General features: G+C 38.3%; 1 protein-coding gene across 1 annotated transcript in view; it reads right to left on the bottom strand.

Annotated features, from left to right (window-relative positions):
- Nucleotides 1-4,804: 4,804 nt before the first annotated feature.
- Nucleotides 4,805-19,510, bottom strand: part of mtnr1a (melatonin receptor 1A) — a 57,327-nt gene continuing 42,621 nt past the window's right edge. The window contains exon 2 of the mRNA XM_005810220.2: nucleotides 4,805-7,038. Within this exon, the coding sequence (XP_005810277.1) occupies nucleotides 6,170-7,038 (869 nt within the window). The 3' untranslated portion in view covers nucleotides 4,805-6,169. The remainder of the gene's footprint in view (nucleotides 7,039-19,510) is intronic.

Raw genomic sequence — 19,510 nt, 5'->3', positions numbered from 1 at the left:
TTGTACTTGAAATATTTTACATTCGTCAACATTTGATGTACAAATAAAACATTAAAAATGTTCCAAGGAGTAATAAGAAAACTGTCAGGCTACAAACACCAATTTCAATGTACAGTTGAATCCAGAGGCGTATGCAGGACCGTACCTTCGGCTGGGATTAGTTCCTGGATGTAACAGGAACCTGAAACTTTGGACCCTGAGCTCTTGGTAATAAGCTTTTATCCTCGATGTTGTCTTTATGACTGATGGTGCAAGAGAGATTCCTCTCTCCTGACGCAGCAGTGTTGCAAACAGGACAAGGTGTGTTCCGCTCTTTGTTACAATGCGCCTATGACATCACAGAGTTTCCTTCCTGAAACTCCTCCTCTTCCTGCTGCTGGAACTAGAGTGGGTTAAGCTAGTGCTTATTTTGATCATGTAGTTATGCCAGTTTCTTGCAGTTTCAGTCCCTAATGGCTGGAGGCAAAACATTGCAAACTTCTAGTTTGAACTGTATGGATGCTCCACTGCTGACATCACAGCAGTGTAGAAAAAGGAACCTGACTCCCATCATTTACCTTTTTCTCTCAGGATAAATTATACTTGATGGCTCCTCTTGTCGAAAGGTTGGGGAAATGTTTCGCCTCTCTTCATGCACTTGCCCTCACTTCCAATGTTGATGAAGCTTTTTTTGCTGGTTGCCAGTCAGTAGTGAATTCCTCAGGAGCAGAAACTCTTGGGTTTTTAGCAGTTATGAATGTGCTGCAGCCGTCTACAACGCAAATTAAGCTTCTCAGCTTCAAGTGTTTGATGATCTGGAAAACTGCTCCATGAGGTGCAAAATCGCATGTGAAGTCATTTTGATGCAAAGGAATAACTGTTTTTGTTTGGAGGAATGCTTTGCAAAGACAATGTGAGGAACATTTTCTCTTCTTTTGTGACAATCAGTCTGCTGATAAAAGCATTAACCCCGTCTTAAGTACGCTAAGACCATGTTAGCGTATGAACATGATCATTTTGATGATTTTGCACCAATGCAAAAATACAGATTTTTCTCTGATATGAAATACAAAAGAAAGCTTTTTACAATTATTGCAATAAAAAACTAAAAACATGCATCTGATCTCTCTGCACCATAGGCATCAACTCATCAAGAATTGTCACAGTAAACACTGATGAGGCAGAAGTTTCAAAGCACAACATTTTGCATTTGTACTTCAAAAAACTATTATTTTATTATGCCCCACATTCATTTTGGTCAGTTACTTTGCACTTCAGAACAGCCCTGCTGAAAGCTTCTAGCAGAATGTTGCCAAATTTAGAGGAAACACACAACCTCATGTTTACACTCTGCACTGAAATTATTATATAAACCACATCAAACTGTACCAAACTGAGAAGGCGTAAATAATTCAGGAATCACACCGGAAAAACAGTTGGACCTCTGGTTCCCACGGCGATAACCACCAGCTCTGAGGCCCCATTCATTAGCAAAGTTCCCTAAATAGTGGCGTAATTCTAAAGGGCATGAACTGTAAAATACAACTGAGTTTAAATTCAATTTAGCTTATTTATTTCAATTAAATCCAAATCAGTTTAGAATTTAAAATAGTTTAAGAGTTTTACATGAAAGGACAACCCCACAGATTGTATTGAGTGAAAGACTTGCAGCATTCACTCCTCTTGGACAATCGCTTGCATTGTGTCGTCACAGCAATCCCTCAAACTGAGCCTGCATGTGGCAACAATGGAGGGGAAAAACTCCCCTTTAACAGGAAGAAACCTGCAGCAGAACCAGAACGAGAATCAATCTGCCACAACCAGCTGGATGTTTGAGAAGACAGAGCAGAGAAAGAGAACAAAAACACAAGGTTTCTATGTTAAGGAAAAATAAAAAAACGTTAATGGCAGTAGTAGCTCCTTTAGTGGCTTCATTGATGAGAGAAACAGATCATCAGGTGAGGCTCTAGAACTGGTCTTCAAGTCTACAGAGTGAAAGAGCACATTCAGTTAGTAGCAGCAAAGGCTCGGCCAAGAGCTTTGACTAGGACAGAGATGAGATTAAACACTGAGACGGTGTGTGATCCCCAACAGGAAGATATCAGAGCTAAACAGAACATCAAACCACATCTAGCCTCGACAGAGAGTAAAAGAGAAAGTAAAACATAAAGTTAAAACCAAATATGATATTAAATAATGTGATGTAACCAATAAAAGAATGTAGAAAAGTGGAGAAAATAATTGTTAAGTCCTCCAGCAGCTTTAAATGTGCTTTACAAACATATTTGAATTTAACAATGGCTAGTTTTTCAGTATCACTCCTGGACAGGACCTTTCAAATTTTGGTAATATTCCAGAGGTAAAAGAAGGAAATCACAGATGGTATTTAAATGGTGTGTGCTGCTCAAATACTGACTGACACTAAACATGACTTGTAAGAGGCTTCAAAGCTACTGCTTATGAATATTTTGCTATTAAGAGTAAGGAATGTCTATCACTTCTCCCATAGACCATACATTCCAAAAGTTCAAACTAACCAAGTCTTTTTATTTGCACTCACTCCTGATCAGTGTACTCTTGATTCTTCTGAAAACAATTGCACACTTTTATATTTTGAAAAATTGCTTTCATAGACACTTTATTTTTGATCATTTTTGATCACAAACAAACCAGCCAGCCAGCGATCTTGTCGAAATGTTGTGGTTCCAAAAGGACATGCTGATGGACGAAACCCAAACCTGAAGGCCTGACCCAAAGGTTTAGAAACAGCGTCTGGTACTACAGGATTTTGAAGCAGCAACATTGTTTTTTTTTTTTCATTTGGTCGAGATAAATTCTGTAAAATAAGGGACACATTGATTCATATTTTCAGAGAATGTTTTGCAATTAGACTCTATTTGAAGAAGGGATTATTCTATGAGCTGCAGAATTACATGTTTTGTGAATCATATTTGACCAGGGATTCATTAGTTTTTTTTTCTTTAATCTTTTTCTTAAAAGTATTAAATGAATCATGAATGAACTCTAAATCAGTGGATATAAAACATCTGCCTTTTCTCTTTCATTTGTTGTACTCCCTGGGCTATAAAAAGTCTTTGGCCCCAGATTACAGTATGACAACGTTTGGGGGCAGATTAAATCCCTGGGATTTTTACATTTGCTCATCACCAACCTCCTCTGTTTCCCTATCAAACACAGCTCTTGGGATTAAATGGTTGGGGGTGGGGGAGGGGGGAGTCCACAGGGAGCTCTTTCAGCTCCTGCTTAGAGGATGATGGTCAGAGGCGTTACGTAAACCGAGTGGATTTCCAATGCATTGTTGAGCTGTTCTCTCCGCTGTGTTGCCTGGCGCCTTTCTGTGTGTTACAACAAGCAGTGTTGCCTACGCAAAAAAAAAAGAAAAGAAATTTTTCACACACATCACAGACCTAATGTACAGTAATCCTATAGAGCTGGTGCCTCCTGTGCACTGGAGAGTCCTTCACTATCTGAAGGATACTAGTGCCCACCAACACTTTACATAAACTGACCCTGAACGGGTGTGTGTTTCTACTGAGAGAACTGCATGGCACATAAAATAACAGCCGGTGAGGAGGTTCATAACATCAAATCATTTACTTTAATGGATCATTTGACCATTTTAGATGAAATCGCCTTGCCTGGAAAGGTTGTTCAAATGTAAAATAAGTTTAAGTCAAGCATTCTGGTGTTGATTGTTTATAGAAAAAGCAAAACTGAGGAGGAACTTTGTAATTTGACAAGAGGTACATGTGGCAAAAGGCTGAAGCGACTGATTGGATTAAGTGCGGTGAATAAATAATTGAAGTAAATAACAAATTTAGAAACTGATTAGTCACTAACTGGAGTATACACACTCAAATAATTAAGCCAAAACTGTATAAATAAATAAATACACATTTCAATTCAAGATAAGAAAATCTTTGTATGTAATGTTTTACGCAGAATTCCTCGAGCGGCGTAGTGATAGCTTCACCTGGTTCAAAACGTACGAAATTGTATAAAGCACCTTTTACTATCCAGTTATCAATCAGCTAATTCCTGCACTGTATTTGTATTGATGTTAGTTAAGCAGAAAAAGTTCAACTTTTCACATATTGACATTAGAAGTGTTAAAAGCAACGATGCATCTTTTGCTACAAATGATCAAGAGTACAAAGGAACGCTGTTATTGCTTTTAGTACGTTAAAAATGTTTGCTTAATACAGGGTCAAGAGATTGAATGAAAAATCTGATGAATGTGCAATTTCTTTTATCCAATTAAAGGTCAGAAGAATTGCTAGAATAATTGATAACTAAAATAATCATTAATTGCAGCCCTACAAGATAAAAGTCACATGATAACCTGTGTAAAAGGTCATTCTGGCACGAAGGTCCTCGAGTCCTCTGCAGCCAGATGACCGTACTCTGGACGGCAGCATAAACCAGTTCACTGATTAATTGATAATAAACACAAGTGTTCATCAGCAAATATTAGGTTACTTTGTTAGGTTGTAAAACTGCCAATGGGAATGGAAAGTGCTACTGGAACGGATGTGTCCACTTATTGCTACTGCAACTTTATCAGACAAATGGCCAGGACAGAAAATCTGCTGAAGCAAACATGTCAGGTCATCAGTAGATGGTGGCAAAATTACAAGAAATGTTTTTAGTGAACAACTCTGTCCTGTTATGGTAAAACTCTTCTTGTCAGATGTTTCCTGAGACATTTTGGCAGTTTAAGCTGATCACAAAAAAACCCAAAATAGCAAAACAGAATGCCTTCTTGGAAGAGTAAAGCGAGCACAGAGTACAGCAAATCCATCAATCAAAGATCAATATTTGATTTTATTTTGCATATGAACACGTTTTTATATCCATGCATACAGTATAATGACTTCACAGGATGGAGAGAAAGTTCCCTCTTACTAATTGTAATATTCCACCTAAAGAATAAGGACAATATTGTACGGCATAATAAGATAGCAGCAACTCATACAGCCGGTACTCAAGTAGTGTTACAGTGTCACAAATATTGTTGTTAAACTCGCTAACTCCATTATTATATGTTCAACAAAAAGTAAAAAGTTGTTGGCCTTAATTATTACTTTTTGATGACCCCTTGTTTTTTATATATATATATAGTTTATTTATGAGACAAATCCTTTATACCACTGGCAGAGACTTACGTATTTTCACACTAAAATTTGCTTCTGATGGACAATGGGGCAAAAATTTCTCAATTCTCAGTTTGAAAAATAGGATTTTCTATCTCTGTTCATATTTTATTGGGATATTTGCTGTAATCAGAACAGTCAGAGTCATGTTTCCACTGCTATTTTGACTAACGTTAATGATTAGTTCCGAGTCGCTGAAGACTCCCTGGACTTTAGCTCCCTCCACCGAGTCCCAGTCCGGATCAAGTTGGGACTCTGACTGGGTCACTTCAACAAATCAGTGATTCCAGAGGAAACATGGTAGTAAAATAAAAGGGTCACCTTACACCTAAATTGGATATGAATCTTTTGGGATTTTATCCTCATTTGTCGGCACCCAAGTTAACATGTATATCATCTTGGTATTTCAGTTCCATAATCTCAGACTTGAAAGATTAGAAATCCCCAAGCTTTGAATGTGATTCAGTGTGGAAAAAAGAAAAAAAAAACTTTGTGGAGGGGTTGATTCCTGTTATGCCAATAAAGCATTTTTTCTATCCACTATTAAGAATGTTTTGTAAAAAAAAAAAAAAAAATTACATATGTATACTCATTCTAATGTTGTACCATTTTTTAAAATATGCCTATTCTTGCTGGTTAAATGAAAATGACTTCCTTTATCTAAATCTGCCAGTGGTATGTATAATTTGAGATTCACAAAAATAATTGAAGTCTACATTAATATCATCAATGCAAATATGAAAACAAAGCAGACATTACTCATTTAATTTACTACGTGTACTGTAGAGTCAAACAAAGTGCTTGTTACAAAGAGAAAGAATATAGAAACATCTGTTTTTACTGTGATTGTTCCGAGGTCAGATAGCACCGTACAGTGTGAACGTCTTAAGAGCCCAGAGGACAGAAGCTGTTTTATGTTTATATTTGGGGTTGTTTTTTTTTTTTTGTCAGTCAGCCTTAAAAAATAGAGAAACTCTCAATTCCAGCATAAAAAAATCTAGTCTGTGAGTTCTGGTTCAGACAGAGTCCACCTTGACCTGGTTATTGTTGGTCATGAGCGGCGACGGTTTACTTTTGAGTCTCTCCGCTGCGTCGTTGGAGCTGTCCTGGAAGAAGATGCGAGCTGTACACACCGACACCACAATGCGCTTGTACTCCCGCCGGAAGTTCTGGTTCAGCACGCCGTATACGATGGCGTTAAGGCAGCTGTTGAAGTAAGCCATGAAGTAGCTGGCCACAAATAACCACTCGGGGATGAGGGGAACGACGACCTCCGGTTTGATTGCTACAGCCAGGCCGATGAAGTTGAGCGGCGCCCAGCAAACGGCAAAGAGCACAAACACCACAAACATTGTGACGAAGTTCCGGACATCGTTCGGCGTCAGTTTGGGCCGATTGTCTGGCTTGACCCGTCGCCGTACCTGTATAACCAATATCCAAATGCGCAAGTAGCAGTAGGTGACAATCATGATGGGTAGAATGAAGTGGAAAAACACCACTGCGATCGTGTACGCCGAGCTGGCTGACTGCTTGAAGGTGCAGGAGTAAACCCGCCGATCGTAGTGGAGCGAACCCACAAACAGGTTGGGCACAATAGCCACCACAGTCAGTGCCCATATTAGAATCACATAGCACACGGAGTTCTTGTCACTGTAAAGTTTGTCGTATTTGAGGCTGTGACAGATGTAGCAGTATCTGTTGATGGCGATGCCGGTGATGTTGAAGATGGAGCCAATGACGCTGACACCCATGAGGAAGCCGCTGATCTGGCAGTGGACGTTACCCAGGTTCCAGCCATTGTGGAAAATGGAGGTGAGGACCAGAGGGTATGGGTAGATGGCCACCACGAGGTCCGCCACCGCCAGGCTAACCACAAAGATGTTTCCTACAAGTGAAACAAAAGGTGATAAGTCACACACACACACACACACTTAAAAAAACCTTTAAATTCTACAAAATGGTTGCCTTTCTGCCTTCTTCTTAAACTGTCTGAACAAGGTAGATATTATAAGGTAGATATTTCAATCTCGTTTAACTTTTTGAATTTCCTTTCTACTTCTGCCAAAGTACGAACTTGTTGAGGGACACAAAGAAATGACAGCTTATTTTCTAAAGATGAACTGATAAATCAGTCAGACAATAAATTGGCCATAATTTCCTTAACTCTGTGTCATCGGCCCATGCTTAAATGTGAAGCCGATCTTCACATTTAAGACATTATATACTTAATGTCTGCTTAAATAAATAATGTCTGCTTTATTTATTTAAATTGCTTAAATAAATAACCAACTCACACGTTTAGTTTCAAATCAATCAAATATTTTAAAACCAATTAAGAGACATTAACATTCAGTAGAAATCTTAGCATTTTCTGAAAATGTCTGCATTAGCAACACAGTGAGCTAATAGGAAAACATCAGTTTCACTTTGAGTTTGATATTTCAAAACTTCTTTGCAATAGGCTATTTGGTTCACTCAGCACTTTTTAAGTTTTTATTTCAATAAAAAAAAAAATTCAAACAAAATAGCACAAAAGTAAATATGGATCCTGTATTAAATGAAGCTTATTCTAAACTGGGTCAATGAAGTTCAAGCATGGCAATCAGTTCATTCCCTCAGGAGACATTCATCTGGGCTTGTTTCTAAAAAGCTGCATGAGTCAGAAGGAGCAGACTTGATGTAGCTGATATCTGAGCACAAAAAGGAAGAACATTGTAAAAGAATTACAAATGAAAGCATGCCCATCATTATTTGCAGAGTTAACATCGGCTATCACCTTTTGATGTTGGTCAATACCAAAAAAGGAGTGTTGCCTGTTGCTAAATAATGCACACCCATACTTGTCAGTAAAAGCTGCACTGTGTGCATGAGAGGCCGGGACGATCCACAGATGTTCCTTTTGTTCTCTGTTGTTTTTCCTGAAAGGAGGAAACGACTGCATTTGCTTTTTGGCAGAGGACACTTTATTACAAAGATGACAGCGAGCACACACCTCTTCTAAAAACAAACAATAATTAAAAGTTAATATTTGGTCATGGAGAGGCATGTCATGACATGCTGACAGTATCTCTCCATCGAACTAAACAGCATTTTCACGTCTTTTTCCTGTCTGTCAGTGGAAGATGTTTAGCATATGATCACGGGGTGTAATGCCGGGCCTGGATTCAATGATTCAAATGTGAAAAACCCCACAGCCATAGACATTAAGATGCATTAATGCACGTCAGATGGAAATCATTTTTACTGCAATTGAACTGCTGCATGAGAAGATGTTTCATTTTTGGGCTGATTTATGTATCAGAAGCACGGCCCGTCTCGCAGGCTGCATGTGCCACTATCACCTGAGCTTAAATATCAAACCACAGATCAGCTGCATAGCCTGTCATTTCCAAAAATACATAACATTAATTGCGTTTAGTTTTTTTTATAGGTGTCATTCAGTTGACCTCTACTGAGAGTTTGGAGCAGCTGCTGTTGTAACAAGCAGCTGCTGTTGCAGCTCAACAGAATATATTTATGTTTGTATATATAGTCTACACGTGTTTATATGCTGTCATGCATCTATTTTAGTGAAGTAAAAGTTGGTGAATAGTTTACCAAAGATACCTGCAGAGTCCTGTTTAGCATATTTTCTTTTTCCTGCACAATATGGTGAATAATTGTAGTTTTTTTTTTTTTTTTAAGTTTATCAGTTTTTCTAAACTTTAGAAGGTCTTTGAAAATCCCAGAAAATACAATTTAAATGTCTGATTTTTCAAAAACTTGCATAAAGTGGAATGTTTTGTTTTTATTTAAGTTACAGGTGATGTCAGTTAAGTGAACCTACGGCTACAGGTGCAGGGAAATAACTCAAAACAATCCTTTGCAAGTGAAGCCTTAACGTTACTCATCAGCTCACAAGTAGAGAAAAACATAAAATGTGGTAACTGGAAAAACCAACTGTTTGACCAAATACCTGGGAAATAGATTAGAGATCCACCATGCTGATATTAATATCTAGATCAGTCCCAATATTGAACAAAAAAATTCTAGATTGGTGACAATGTGCCCTATGCATAAGGGCAGATCTATTCAATTTAATTCTATGCTTTGTGTTCTGAGTGATGTCATGCTTTCTTATTTATTTTACATTATATTTAGAATCCTAATTGCACTTTCTGAACCATTTGAAAGAAGATTTGTTGAAGTTTATTTTTACAGGTTTTATCAACCTGTTGTAAATAACTTATTATTTATTTTTCATTGGCTGTTCTACTCCTAATTGCACTGACTGAACAAATTGAAGTTGTTTTGTTTTTATTTGTTGGATCTAGCTTGTGATGCTATTGCTGTATTTAAATGTGTGTTTAAAAAAGAAACAAATGCTTTAGGACAATTCAGTTCTGTTCGGTATCGGACAATACTAAACCTCAGATACTGATACCGATATGAATATCGGTATCAGTATCGGAAATGAAAAAAGTGGATCGGTGCATCCGTAGATTAGACATGACTTTGCAGATGGTTAAACGGTTTGAAGTTTTACAATCACTGTCTGAATAAAAACGAATTTCTCCATTCAGTGAAAACTGAAGCGACACACAAAAGGTCATGATTAAGGTGCACCCCGCCCCTCCCGTGTCTGTTTGTCTCTGTGGAAGCGCTGATACAGAAGGTTTTACACTGTGTTGACCTTGTCAAGGTGAAACGCCTTTGGGACTGCTGGACTCTCTCACTCTCAGACTCTCTCTGTCACTGTGGTCAGTTCTGTGATTGACGCATCATTCTGAGTTTTCATTTGGCTTGAGGATAGATATGGCCCAGCGCTGTGTCCCTTTTCCATTTCTGCAATCCTGCACTTTTATCCAATTCCAGTCAGGATTTAGGTACAAGTGAAGCTCATCTGAGCCTTTTTGCCACTGTGGCTCGCAATGAATTTTGACACGGACTGGTAAGCCAAAAAGATATACAGTCCATTTAGGTCAGCTAGATTCTTCCCCCCGCCCCATTTTATATCATTAAATCTACAATAATAACATTGTGAGCCTTGATTTCCTCATGGCATATGTACACAGTTCAGAATCATCTTATAAATAGAAAGATAATACAATATTAGCAAGTTAATTTACAACCTTTTCAGCAAATTTTGGCAAACTTTTTTGACAGATTTTTGAAGAAAAATAAATAAAAGGACCTGGACCTTAAGGTCACAAAAGGTCAGTCATCTTGCTCTTCTCATAGCTGCTACAGTAAAGTGAACAGGCTGCAATCAGATACACAATTCAGCTAGTGTTAGGTTAGGTTATCATTCAGAAAGATTGTTATCTTCTCACTTTTTATTTGTTCAATTGCTCATTTCTGACCTCGGTTAAAGGTCTGACTCTTTATCTCAGGTTTTCTCCTTCCACAAGCCTTTTTATTTGAAAACAAATCCTCTATCTTTGTTCTGATTATCCAATTAATTATTTCCAGATGTTTTTAGCTCATTTTCTACATCATCACATTATTGCTCATAGTGTCCTAGTCATGCAGGTCATCTTTTTTATTGTGCTGTCATCAAAATCACAGGGATAAGAAAAAACAATGGCTATAATCGGTCACTGCTCCTAAAACATAAAGATCCATATTTAATGAAAATTATAATGAATACCTATTTGTGGTTAATAAAATGATCTAATCAGCCATCAGTTAAAAAACGTCACAACGCCTTTGAACCTCGACAGTAATAAAGACGAAAAACAAACAAGCACAGGTGAGACCTTCGTCCTCTTGTTTCTTTTAAAGCGCTTTCCTCTGCAGGAAAGTCGGAATCAGTATCGGACTCTTGTTTCACTTTGAGAGCCGTCCAGATTTTTCTCCCCAAGCAGTGGAAATTTTCAAACCCCTGACAAGTTTCGGAGGTTTCAGCCACACTCTGACTACTGTCCTTCAAAATGCGCTGCCTCGGTTTCCTCAGATGACTGACTGAGTTGTTACCCACATGTTCAGCTCACTGTCAAAGCTGCAGGATTAATCCTAATTTTGATCAAATCCTGACTTCCACGAAAATGGAAATAGTCACAAATAATAATAATAAATAATTTTCATTTAGATTATTGTTAAGCCTCCAACTTAAAAACAATACAATTCCCATTTTTAAGCAGACCTAATTACTTAAAGCCAGATACAAGAAATAATAGGGGAAAAAACCCAAAAACACAGTCATAAGCTGCATTTGCCTAATCTCAACCAATTCAATATTGGTTTGGAGTTTTGATGATCAGATTTGTGTGTTAGAAATAGGTGAGAGCTCAGAGCTGTGAAGGTCCAAGGTGCTAACATCTGTATTTGTTGGGTGTACACAAATAAACAATGTATTGTCCTGTTCATTTCATTCGAAGGGAAATCAAATGCTTGTATTTAAAAGGACCTGTAACTTTTGGATGAACTCTGGTAATTGTCTTTATTTTACAAATAAACTTAGAAAAGACAAAATCAACAATTTTCTAAACTGGATCAGAAAGCATGAATGTTCTAATAGTCTCTGTTTGAAATATCTTTTAATCATGCTGCAGTGGCCGTGTGTGTTCGGTGTGAACGATCTGGTTGTAAAACCAGTTTCCCTGTTAAGCTCCATACAGTTATCTCAGCTCATCACCTCATCTGATCTAACCAGTTTGTGTTTGTGGTGGCTCAAAACATGTGCTCAAAAATTATGAAGAATGTTTTGCACCAAAAGATTTCTCCCATTTTTGGTCACCAAAGGAGCTCAGCAGATGTGCAGTTCCACCAAGTGTTTAGTGGATGGTTTCTTAAAGCATATCTAAAATATAAGAATGAAAATGCAGCTTGACAAACTGAAATACCGCAATGCTACTTGGCATACTGTCATTTGAAAAGCAACCAATAGTCTGGCACATGTTGTGTAGCTTAATCTCATATTCAGTTGTTTAAATTCAACAAAGGGTGTGCCGACTGTCTTCAACACGTCACCCGGGATTCTGACATCTCTACAAGTGCTGCAGGTCATCACCAGGTGGCGCTGGTTTGAATGAGTTTGCCTTGAATCACTGTGACATTCAACCAAATAATAATGATAACTACTGTACTTGTAAAGCGCTTTCAAACAAAGCCCTAAACACATACAAGGAAATAAAAGGCAAAACACAACAGTGCAAATTAAAAACAGATAAAACACCAAGAAGGCAATGAAACAAGGAAGTAGAGCTTCAAACGTATATGACTGAAATGCCTCCTGTCATGAACAAAAAACCAGAACCGTCCTTTTAATGTGTAAAAAAAAAGGCATCTCAGAGTATGACTGGACCTCATTATCTGATATCACATTACAATGGCGCCATGTTTAGTGAGAAAATGTGTGTTATTCTGGGGATTTCTGAAATAAATGTCTATGTTTTTATGTCAAGGTGAAATCTGTTAATATCTATATTACAAAGAGTGGTGACCAATGCACAGCACTACAGTATTAGTACACTACACTGTGGGTTATAATATACTTTTATGTTCTACATGACTATAAAGATCTGTTGTTGTTGTTGTTTACATCCCCAGAACCAGATCCAGACATGGAGAAGCAACATTCTCTAATCTGGAAAACTGGAAAAGTTCTGAAACACTGAGTTCCTGCTAAAAACACATTTGTTCGGAGTTGCCCTTTATTATTTTCCACTTGATGCAGTCTGCTGTGTTTCCTTAGAAATACAAGGTTTTACTAATTTGAATTATAAACTGAACTTGATGCATTGTTTGATAAATAGGATCAGCTGAATGGATGTACTTGTCTGTAAGATTGGATTGAATTTACTTTTTTAAGTGTCTTGACAAGACGCATTGTGAAGTGCTGCTACATAAATAAAACTGAAGTGAATGAAACTCAAAAAACGGCCAAAGAGCTGGTACAACTTGAAAGCGAAGCTTTAAAAATAAAGAATGAAAACAAATGAATCTCTAACTATGTTTCTTCAGAAAGCCAGAGGAGATTAACTGGCATGGGAGAACCTTGCTTCTGTGTCTTCTTCTGATATTAGTTAAGAGGCTGACTGCAGAATTTTGTATCAGCTGTAGATTATACAGCAGAAACTGGCCGACAGAGAAGCAATAATCCATCCCTGAGGTGATTAAGGCAGAGATACTTATCAGTACTTTAAGGGGTTTCTTATCGGTGTTTCATGAAGCCAAGCAAGTGGGATGCCAAGCTCCAGATGGGCTTTCTCTTTCAGTAAAAAGTGTCTGGCTGGGGCCTGATGTGACCCCCTCAGGGGACGGGGGAAGGTTGCGAGTTTGACTGAGATGGTAGACCTGTCAAAAGGTAACACAGCTGTCCTAAGGCAAGTTAAAACCTCATTTGTAGCAGAAGAATGAAAGCTTGCTCAGCCGCATATTGTCTCTGATGTCTGTGCTTTAAGCAGATCGTTAGGGAGAAAAGTTAGGACAGGGTAGGCTGGGATGGAGCGGCCCATCGTTCACAGCAAGTCTGTTTTTTGATCTTCTGATGTCAGTTCTGTGGAGAAGAGTTCACCAAGTGTTACATCATTAAACCACTACTGGAGAACAACTGGGTTTAGACAATCACAACACTGGCGGAATGATCCCAGTGACAACGTATTGTTACAACAATAGATGTGCTTATAAAAAATATCAGCAGGTTAAGACGTATGATGTAAGTCGATAAGGCACAGCTGCAGTTAGTGAGTTACACCTTCCTGTTACAGTATTTACCAACCAAGTGTTAAAAAATGCATTTCCATCTTCTAACAGGAATATAAAGAACACTAGAAATGAGAAGTAATACAGTACAAAATGTTTGCTTGGAACGTCTGAGTAGTTCATAGAATAAGAGAACAACTTTCATTTTACTCAAACATTTACCTATAAAGAGTAAAATCAGAAAAACTGATCATCTTAAGTGGTCTCTTAATTTCTGTAGGAAAAAAAATTCATTTTTTTTAATGAAATAAAAGAAAAATCCACACCCTGTTTTGTCTCAGAGGGTTTGTGTTGGTCGGGGGCGTTCTTGTAAATTTATAAGTTTCTGAAACAGAGAAAATGATCCCAGGAATCAGAACTCTTAGATCCCCAGACTGATGGAAGTAATGAGTTGAGCAGCGGGAGCCATGCTAGCTAACAGGAAAGTATTAAATAAAGATGAGTCCCCTAGGAATGGGAGGAAATACAGTTTGTAATTATTTGTCTGTGTGTGTGTGTGTGTTGGTGTGTAGGGGTGTGCTATGGAAGTTTATGAGCTCTGAACATCTACCATGTCACGGGTTAGAGGAGGTTTGTGATGGTTCCTGGTTGTCTTCCAGAGAAACACACAACATGAAAACAGCTTCACAACTACATCGCTAAAACTTAAAAATAAAATGCAAATATAACCACTGAGAGAGGAAACCAATAAAAAAGCCCGAACAAGATGAAGCCTTAATGAAGAGGCAGTGATTACATTCCCAAATCACTACTGGGTTTGCTGGTGTTGTGTTTATGAATACAGACTGTGACAGCAGTGGATGGTCAGCACAACTAATCCCCTCGCATGTCGCACTGAAGCTATTTCAAGAGAGTGGAATGAACGCAAAGCTCACAGAGTACAATCCATTAATATAGACATAAGACATAATCTGTCAATATCCATCTTCTTTACGAGATAAAACATTTTTTTAGCCCTTCCTGGTAGAGAAAAATAGGAGATCCTCCCTTCATTTGTAAACAGGAAGAAAAGGTTTTATAAACTGACCCTTGGTGCCTTCTGTCCTCTAGAGCTAACTGCTGCTAGCTATATTACCTTTGCAAACATATCCGTACTTCTTGAACGTTTTTACATTTAATCATTTTACAACCATAAGCTCAATATTTTATTACAATATTATCAAGGTGACTCAAAGCAGCACATAGCAGTCAAAGTGAAAAAAAATGATAGGTCAATTTTAAAACTTTAACAAAAGATATTTTTAATATAGATCTGAAAAGTGTGGCCAGGATTGGCATCCAACCTCCCTGACTCAATACTTTGTAGAATGACTTTTCACTGTCGTTGCACCTGCAGGTCTATTTCTGGGTAGGTCTATACATGATTGAATTTATTTTGCTCGTTCTTTTCTTGACTGGGCCATTCTAACACCTCAATATGCTGTAATCTAAATCTGCTTTTAACTAAAACTTTAGTGTTATGGTTCTGTTGGAAGATGAACCTCAATTTCAATCTTAGGTCTTCAGCCTCTGTGTTTTGCTCAACCCAACTTCTAATTAACCACAAGAAGTCGAAGTCTAAATAAATAACAATTATACAACAAACAGTCATTAACAAATGGCCATGGCAGTGTAATTTTCCTTTTTGTTTCCATGTTTCAATTCAAGGTTTTTCCCCACCCTCCTCTGGTCCTGTGTAATTATCTTATCAGGCTGAGAATGTTTCCCCATTGGTAAGAGATTCCTTAGAGCTCGCGTTCTCACTAAAACCAGGAAGATAGAGAACATAACACCAGTTTTAAAGTCCCTCCACTGGCTCCCTGTAGCTCAAAGAATAGACTTTAAAATACTGCTGTTAGTTTACAAATCACTGAACGGCTCAGCACCATAATACATTAAAGATCTGCTGTTGTTGTATCAACCTTCCAGACCTCTCAGGTCTGGAAGGTTCTGGTCTGCTCTGCATCCCCAGAACCAGAACCAAACGAGGAGAAGCAGCTTTCAGCATCTATGCACCACAAATTTGGAACAAACTTCCAGAAAACTGTAAAACAGCTGAAACACTGACTTCTTTTAAATCTCAACTAAAAACCCACCTGTTTAGGATTGTATTTGAAATGTAATCAATTGCAAATTTATTGATGGAACTTGACTTAATGATTGATTCTATATTGCATTGTGTTTCTGTGTTTGTAATGATGTAAAGCACTATGAAATGCCTTGCTGCTGAAATGTGCTATACAAATAAAATTTGATTGATTGACTGATTGATAGAGATACTCAGAACTGACACACAACGTCCTTTGTCCAGCTAAGTTCAAAGGAAGGGGGGAGCATTTTTATTCCATGACAAAGAAAAACGTTTCCACAAATGCAATTCCAAAGCTCACTGTTTTGCTTTATTCATAAATAAGCTCCCTTTTTCCTACTCGATAATATTAGAACGCCCTTTCCATTTTGGCCCTGGGTTGTGACTTAATAAGCACCATCTCACATCCAGTGACGTTTACCACCAGTCTGCCCAACTATCCTAAAACCCAAAAACATTTCACAGAGGCATGCCAATCTCCAAAAATCCGGGCCTTTTATATTTTTTAACACAGCGGCTATGGCAATTTTGAGGATCATGTGTTGTGAAAATACCTGTCCGCCACATTTACTCTGCAGCGATCGGGGAGCAGAGATGACAAAAGACCACGGGTGGTGTCACACTGGATGTCAGCCAGGCCCTCACAGCTGGTGGCGTGACACAGCCTGACAGGTCCAGTCACTTCTTTCTGATAAACCCCCCCAGACAACTTGTCCAATGTCATGTTGTCAATCTGATTACACAGTCTTTATATGTCTTGCACTGGCATCAGGATTTGATATGAAAATGAAGCCATTTTTCAGAGCAAGTGTGAAAACGTGTTATTTCTGCAACTCTAATCTCCTCGTTGAACACCCGGATGCTGTTGTAAGATTTAAGTTTGCCAGACTGTAATATTTGTCACATTCATTTTAATCAACATAAGGTCCTTTAGTGCAGGATACTGTACTTTTTTTCCCCTAGGAGTCGTAGCTCTTGGTACTGCTAGGATTTACAGTGCTCCAGCTGCTCCCCAGTGAGCGCCTTGCTACACCATCACACTTTATTTGTAGGACTTTAACGTAAAGTACCTGATTGTGCCATCTTTCTGCCATCTGTGATTCAGAACAGAAGATGGAAAGTAGGCCAGCAGAAAACCCCATCTGGAGCTGTTTTGCTAAGTTCCCCTCAAAACAAGGTGTTAGAAACAAGTTATGTTTCTGCCGCTGTGCAGCTACGACGCTGATTATCCCAGACTTGTTCCGTTCTGATTCACAAGGTTCCTGTTTTATTTAAATTATTTAATACTACTTCCATTAGAGTTCTTCAGATATGCTGTAAATTTGTCTTGCATGTTAAAGGGAAAAACCTTTAACATGCAGAGTCCTCCATAAAACGTGCCCCCAAATATCTCTAGAGCTTAAAGCAATATGCACTTATCCCATATATTGGGAAAGTATACAGTATATACCAATATATTCTGTGGCCTCTCCCACACTTCCATCCACTCCTCCCAGACCCCACCTACTCCATGACAGGAGAGGCATCTAAGGACCAAGGGAAAGGGGCGCCCTGGGCAGTTGCCCATATCAGAAACCACAGCAGCTTTCCACCATGGCTCTAAGATCTTTCAGCCAGATTGTTCCTCCACTCTGGAATGCATTCCCTCTGGCTCTTTGTAGAGTTTCCTCACTAACCACATTCAAGACTCATCTTAAAACCTATCCAACACGATCCCTACAACCCAGCTGCCTCTGCACTTCCACCACATCCCATGTGTCTTGTTCAAACCAGGAGTTTATTAATTTTCTAAATCTTAAATGTGTATTTTAATAATGATGTTGTTTTTATGCATAGCTGGTGATCCAACAATTATCTAGCAGAGTCAGAATTTTACGTAAACAACATGAGTACGTGGATCCAGTGGTTCTTTCTTTGTACACTTTTGGTGCCTTAGTACAAACTGGGAACCTGTCGTCAATAATCAGCCTATTGGACTATTGTTTGTGATCATGTACAGCCAACTTGAACCCTGAACCTGTCAATGAAAACATTCTGCAGTCCCATGTTTCTTTTGTTGATCTTATGGTCAACACAAAAGTTAATTTTCCAGTACCAACAAACTGATTCCCAAAGAGCTGTTAGGTGAAAAATTGACATACTGGGATAATAACTTCCCAGTATTTTAAGTACAGTCTGCACAATAAGTAGACACAGCCTGGTTGGATTGGACAGAGGAAACAGAAACTGTGAGGATCTTAGGTTTTTGTGAATCATGACAGAATCAGGCAAGTTTTAAAAAAAATGCCAAAATATCTTCATGAATACTGAATACTACATCAGGACAACCTTAATAACTACTTGTTCACTGAAGTCAAAATAGGAAATGAAACAGGGGATGATTTAAAACTTTTGTACTCTGGTAGAGGAGTACAACTGGCAACTATCTAAAAAGTTATTTAGGGGACACTTCCTAAAAAATGCAATACAACTGGACAGAATATCAATAAAGACAGCATATATGCACAAAACAATGCAGTTTATCTCAAGCACTGTCATAAGACTTCCAAGTATGTCATTAGTTTCTCAGTAGAAATCGGTTCCCCTGCTGGTATTTCCCTTGTTTCTTCTTTTTCACTGAATAAAGGATGTCTGAGGATGTTTTACCTAGGGGTAGAGAATGGATAGACAGTGTGTGGGTGTGAAGACTACAACACGGGACATGGTTGCATAGAGTTATGTGTCTTTTTTGATTTCACCCTTCATTTATTTTAGGAGTTTTAAACCATTGCTGGCAGGCTAAGGCACCGGTAGCCTGCCTGCAATGGTTTTGTCATCTTTGTGTGTCAAGAACCAAGCTAGTGTTTATTGGCAGGATTTAATACAGCTTTTTAGTATCAAAACACTATAACAGCCTTTTAATTTTAATAGAGACTGTATAATATGATATATTGACAATATGTTACTAGGTACAGATTCACAAACTTGCTAGTAAATAGTTCATTACTGTAGCAAGCAGCAACGTGACCAAGTTGGATCAACCTTGGCTGCAGTCCTTTGACCAGCAGTTCAAATGATGCAGATAAAGAAGGTTCTGTCTGAAACCTGCACATGATTCAGCTGGAATGATTAATGTCAAATTTATCCTAGGTCTTTGTCTCAGTGTTATTTTTTGTTTTGCTTTATGACCTCAGCAATGTTGCCATGTTATTTATTGGGGCCTGCCATGCAAAGCAATGGCAGGAACCTATTACTATTGTCGGAGAGAAGCGTCTCTTTATTATAGAACTTTATTTTTCTTCCGTAACCGTTAATGCGGCTCGTACCGCTGGGTGCACACCTACAAATGAGGTATCAAAACGTGCAGAAAATTCACGCCATTGGAGCTATTACTTCTGGTGGGATTTGGGGTAAACGTGGCGACATAATTCGCAAAAAACTACGAAAAAAACCCCATTATAACTCAATGGGAAAAATCCTAGAAATACCCTATTTTTGAGGATTTGCTGTGTCGTCACAAATTCACCTAGAAATGCCATTCAAATTTCATTTTGTAGATACGTCTGTGATCTCTTCGAAAGTGAAGACGGCTCGTCGATACCAGTTATGGTTTGTCCACAATTTG

The sequence above is a fragment of the Xiphophorus maculatus genome, chromosome 5 (genome assembly GCF_002775205.1).
Source record: "Xiphophorus maculatus strain JP 163 A chromosome 5, X_maculatus-5.0-male, whole genome shotgun sequence".
Classification (NCBI taxonomy): Eukaryota; Metazoa; Chordata; class Actinopteri; order Cyprinodontiformes; family Poeciliidae; genus Xiphophorus; species Xiphophorus maculatus.
This window is presented reverse-complemented; position numbering and strand designations above follow the sequence as displayed.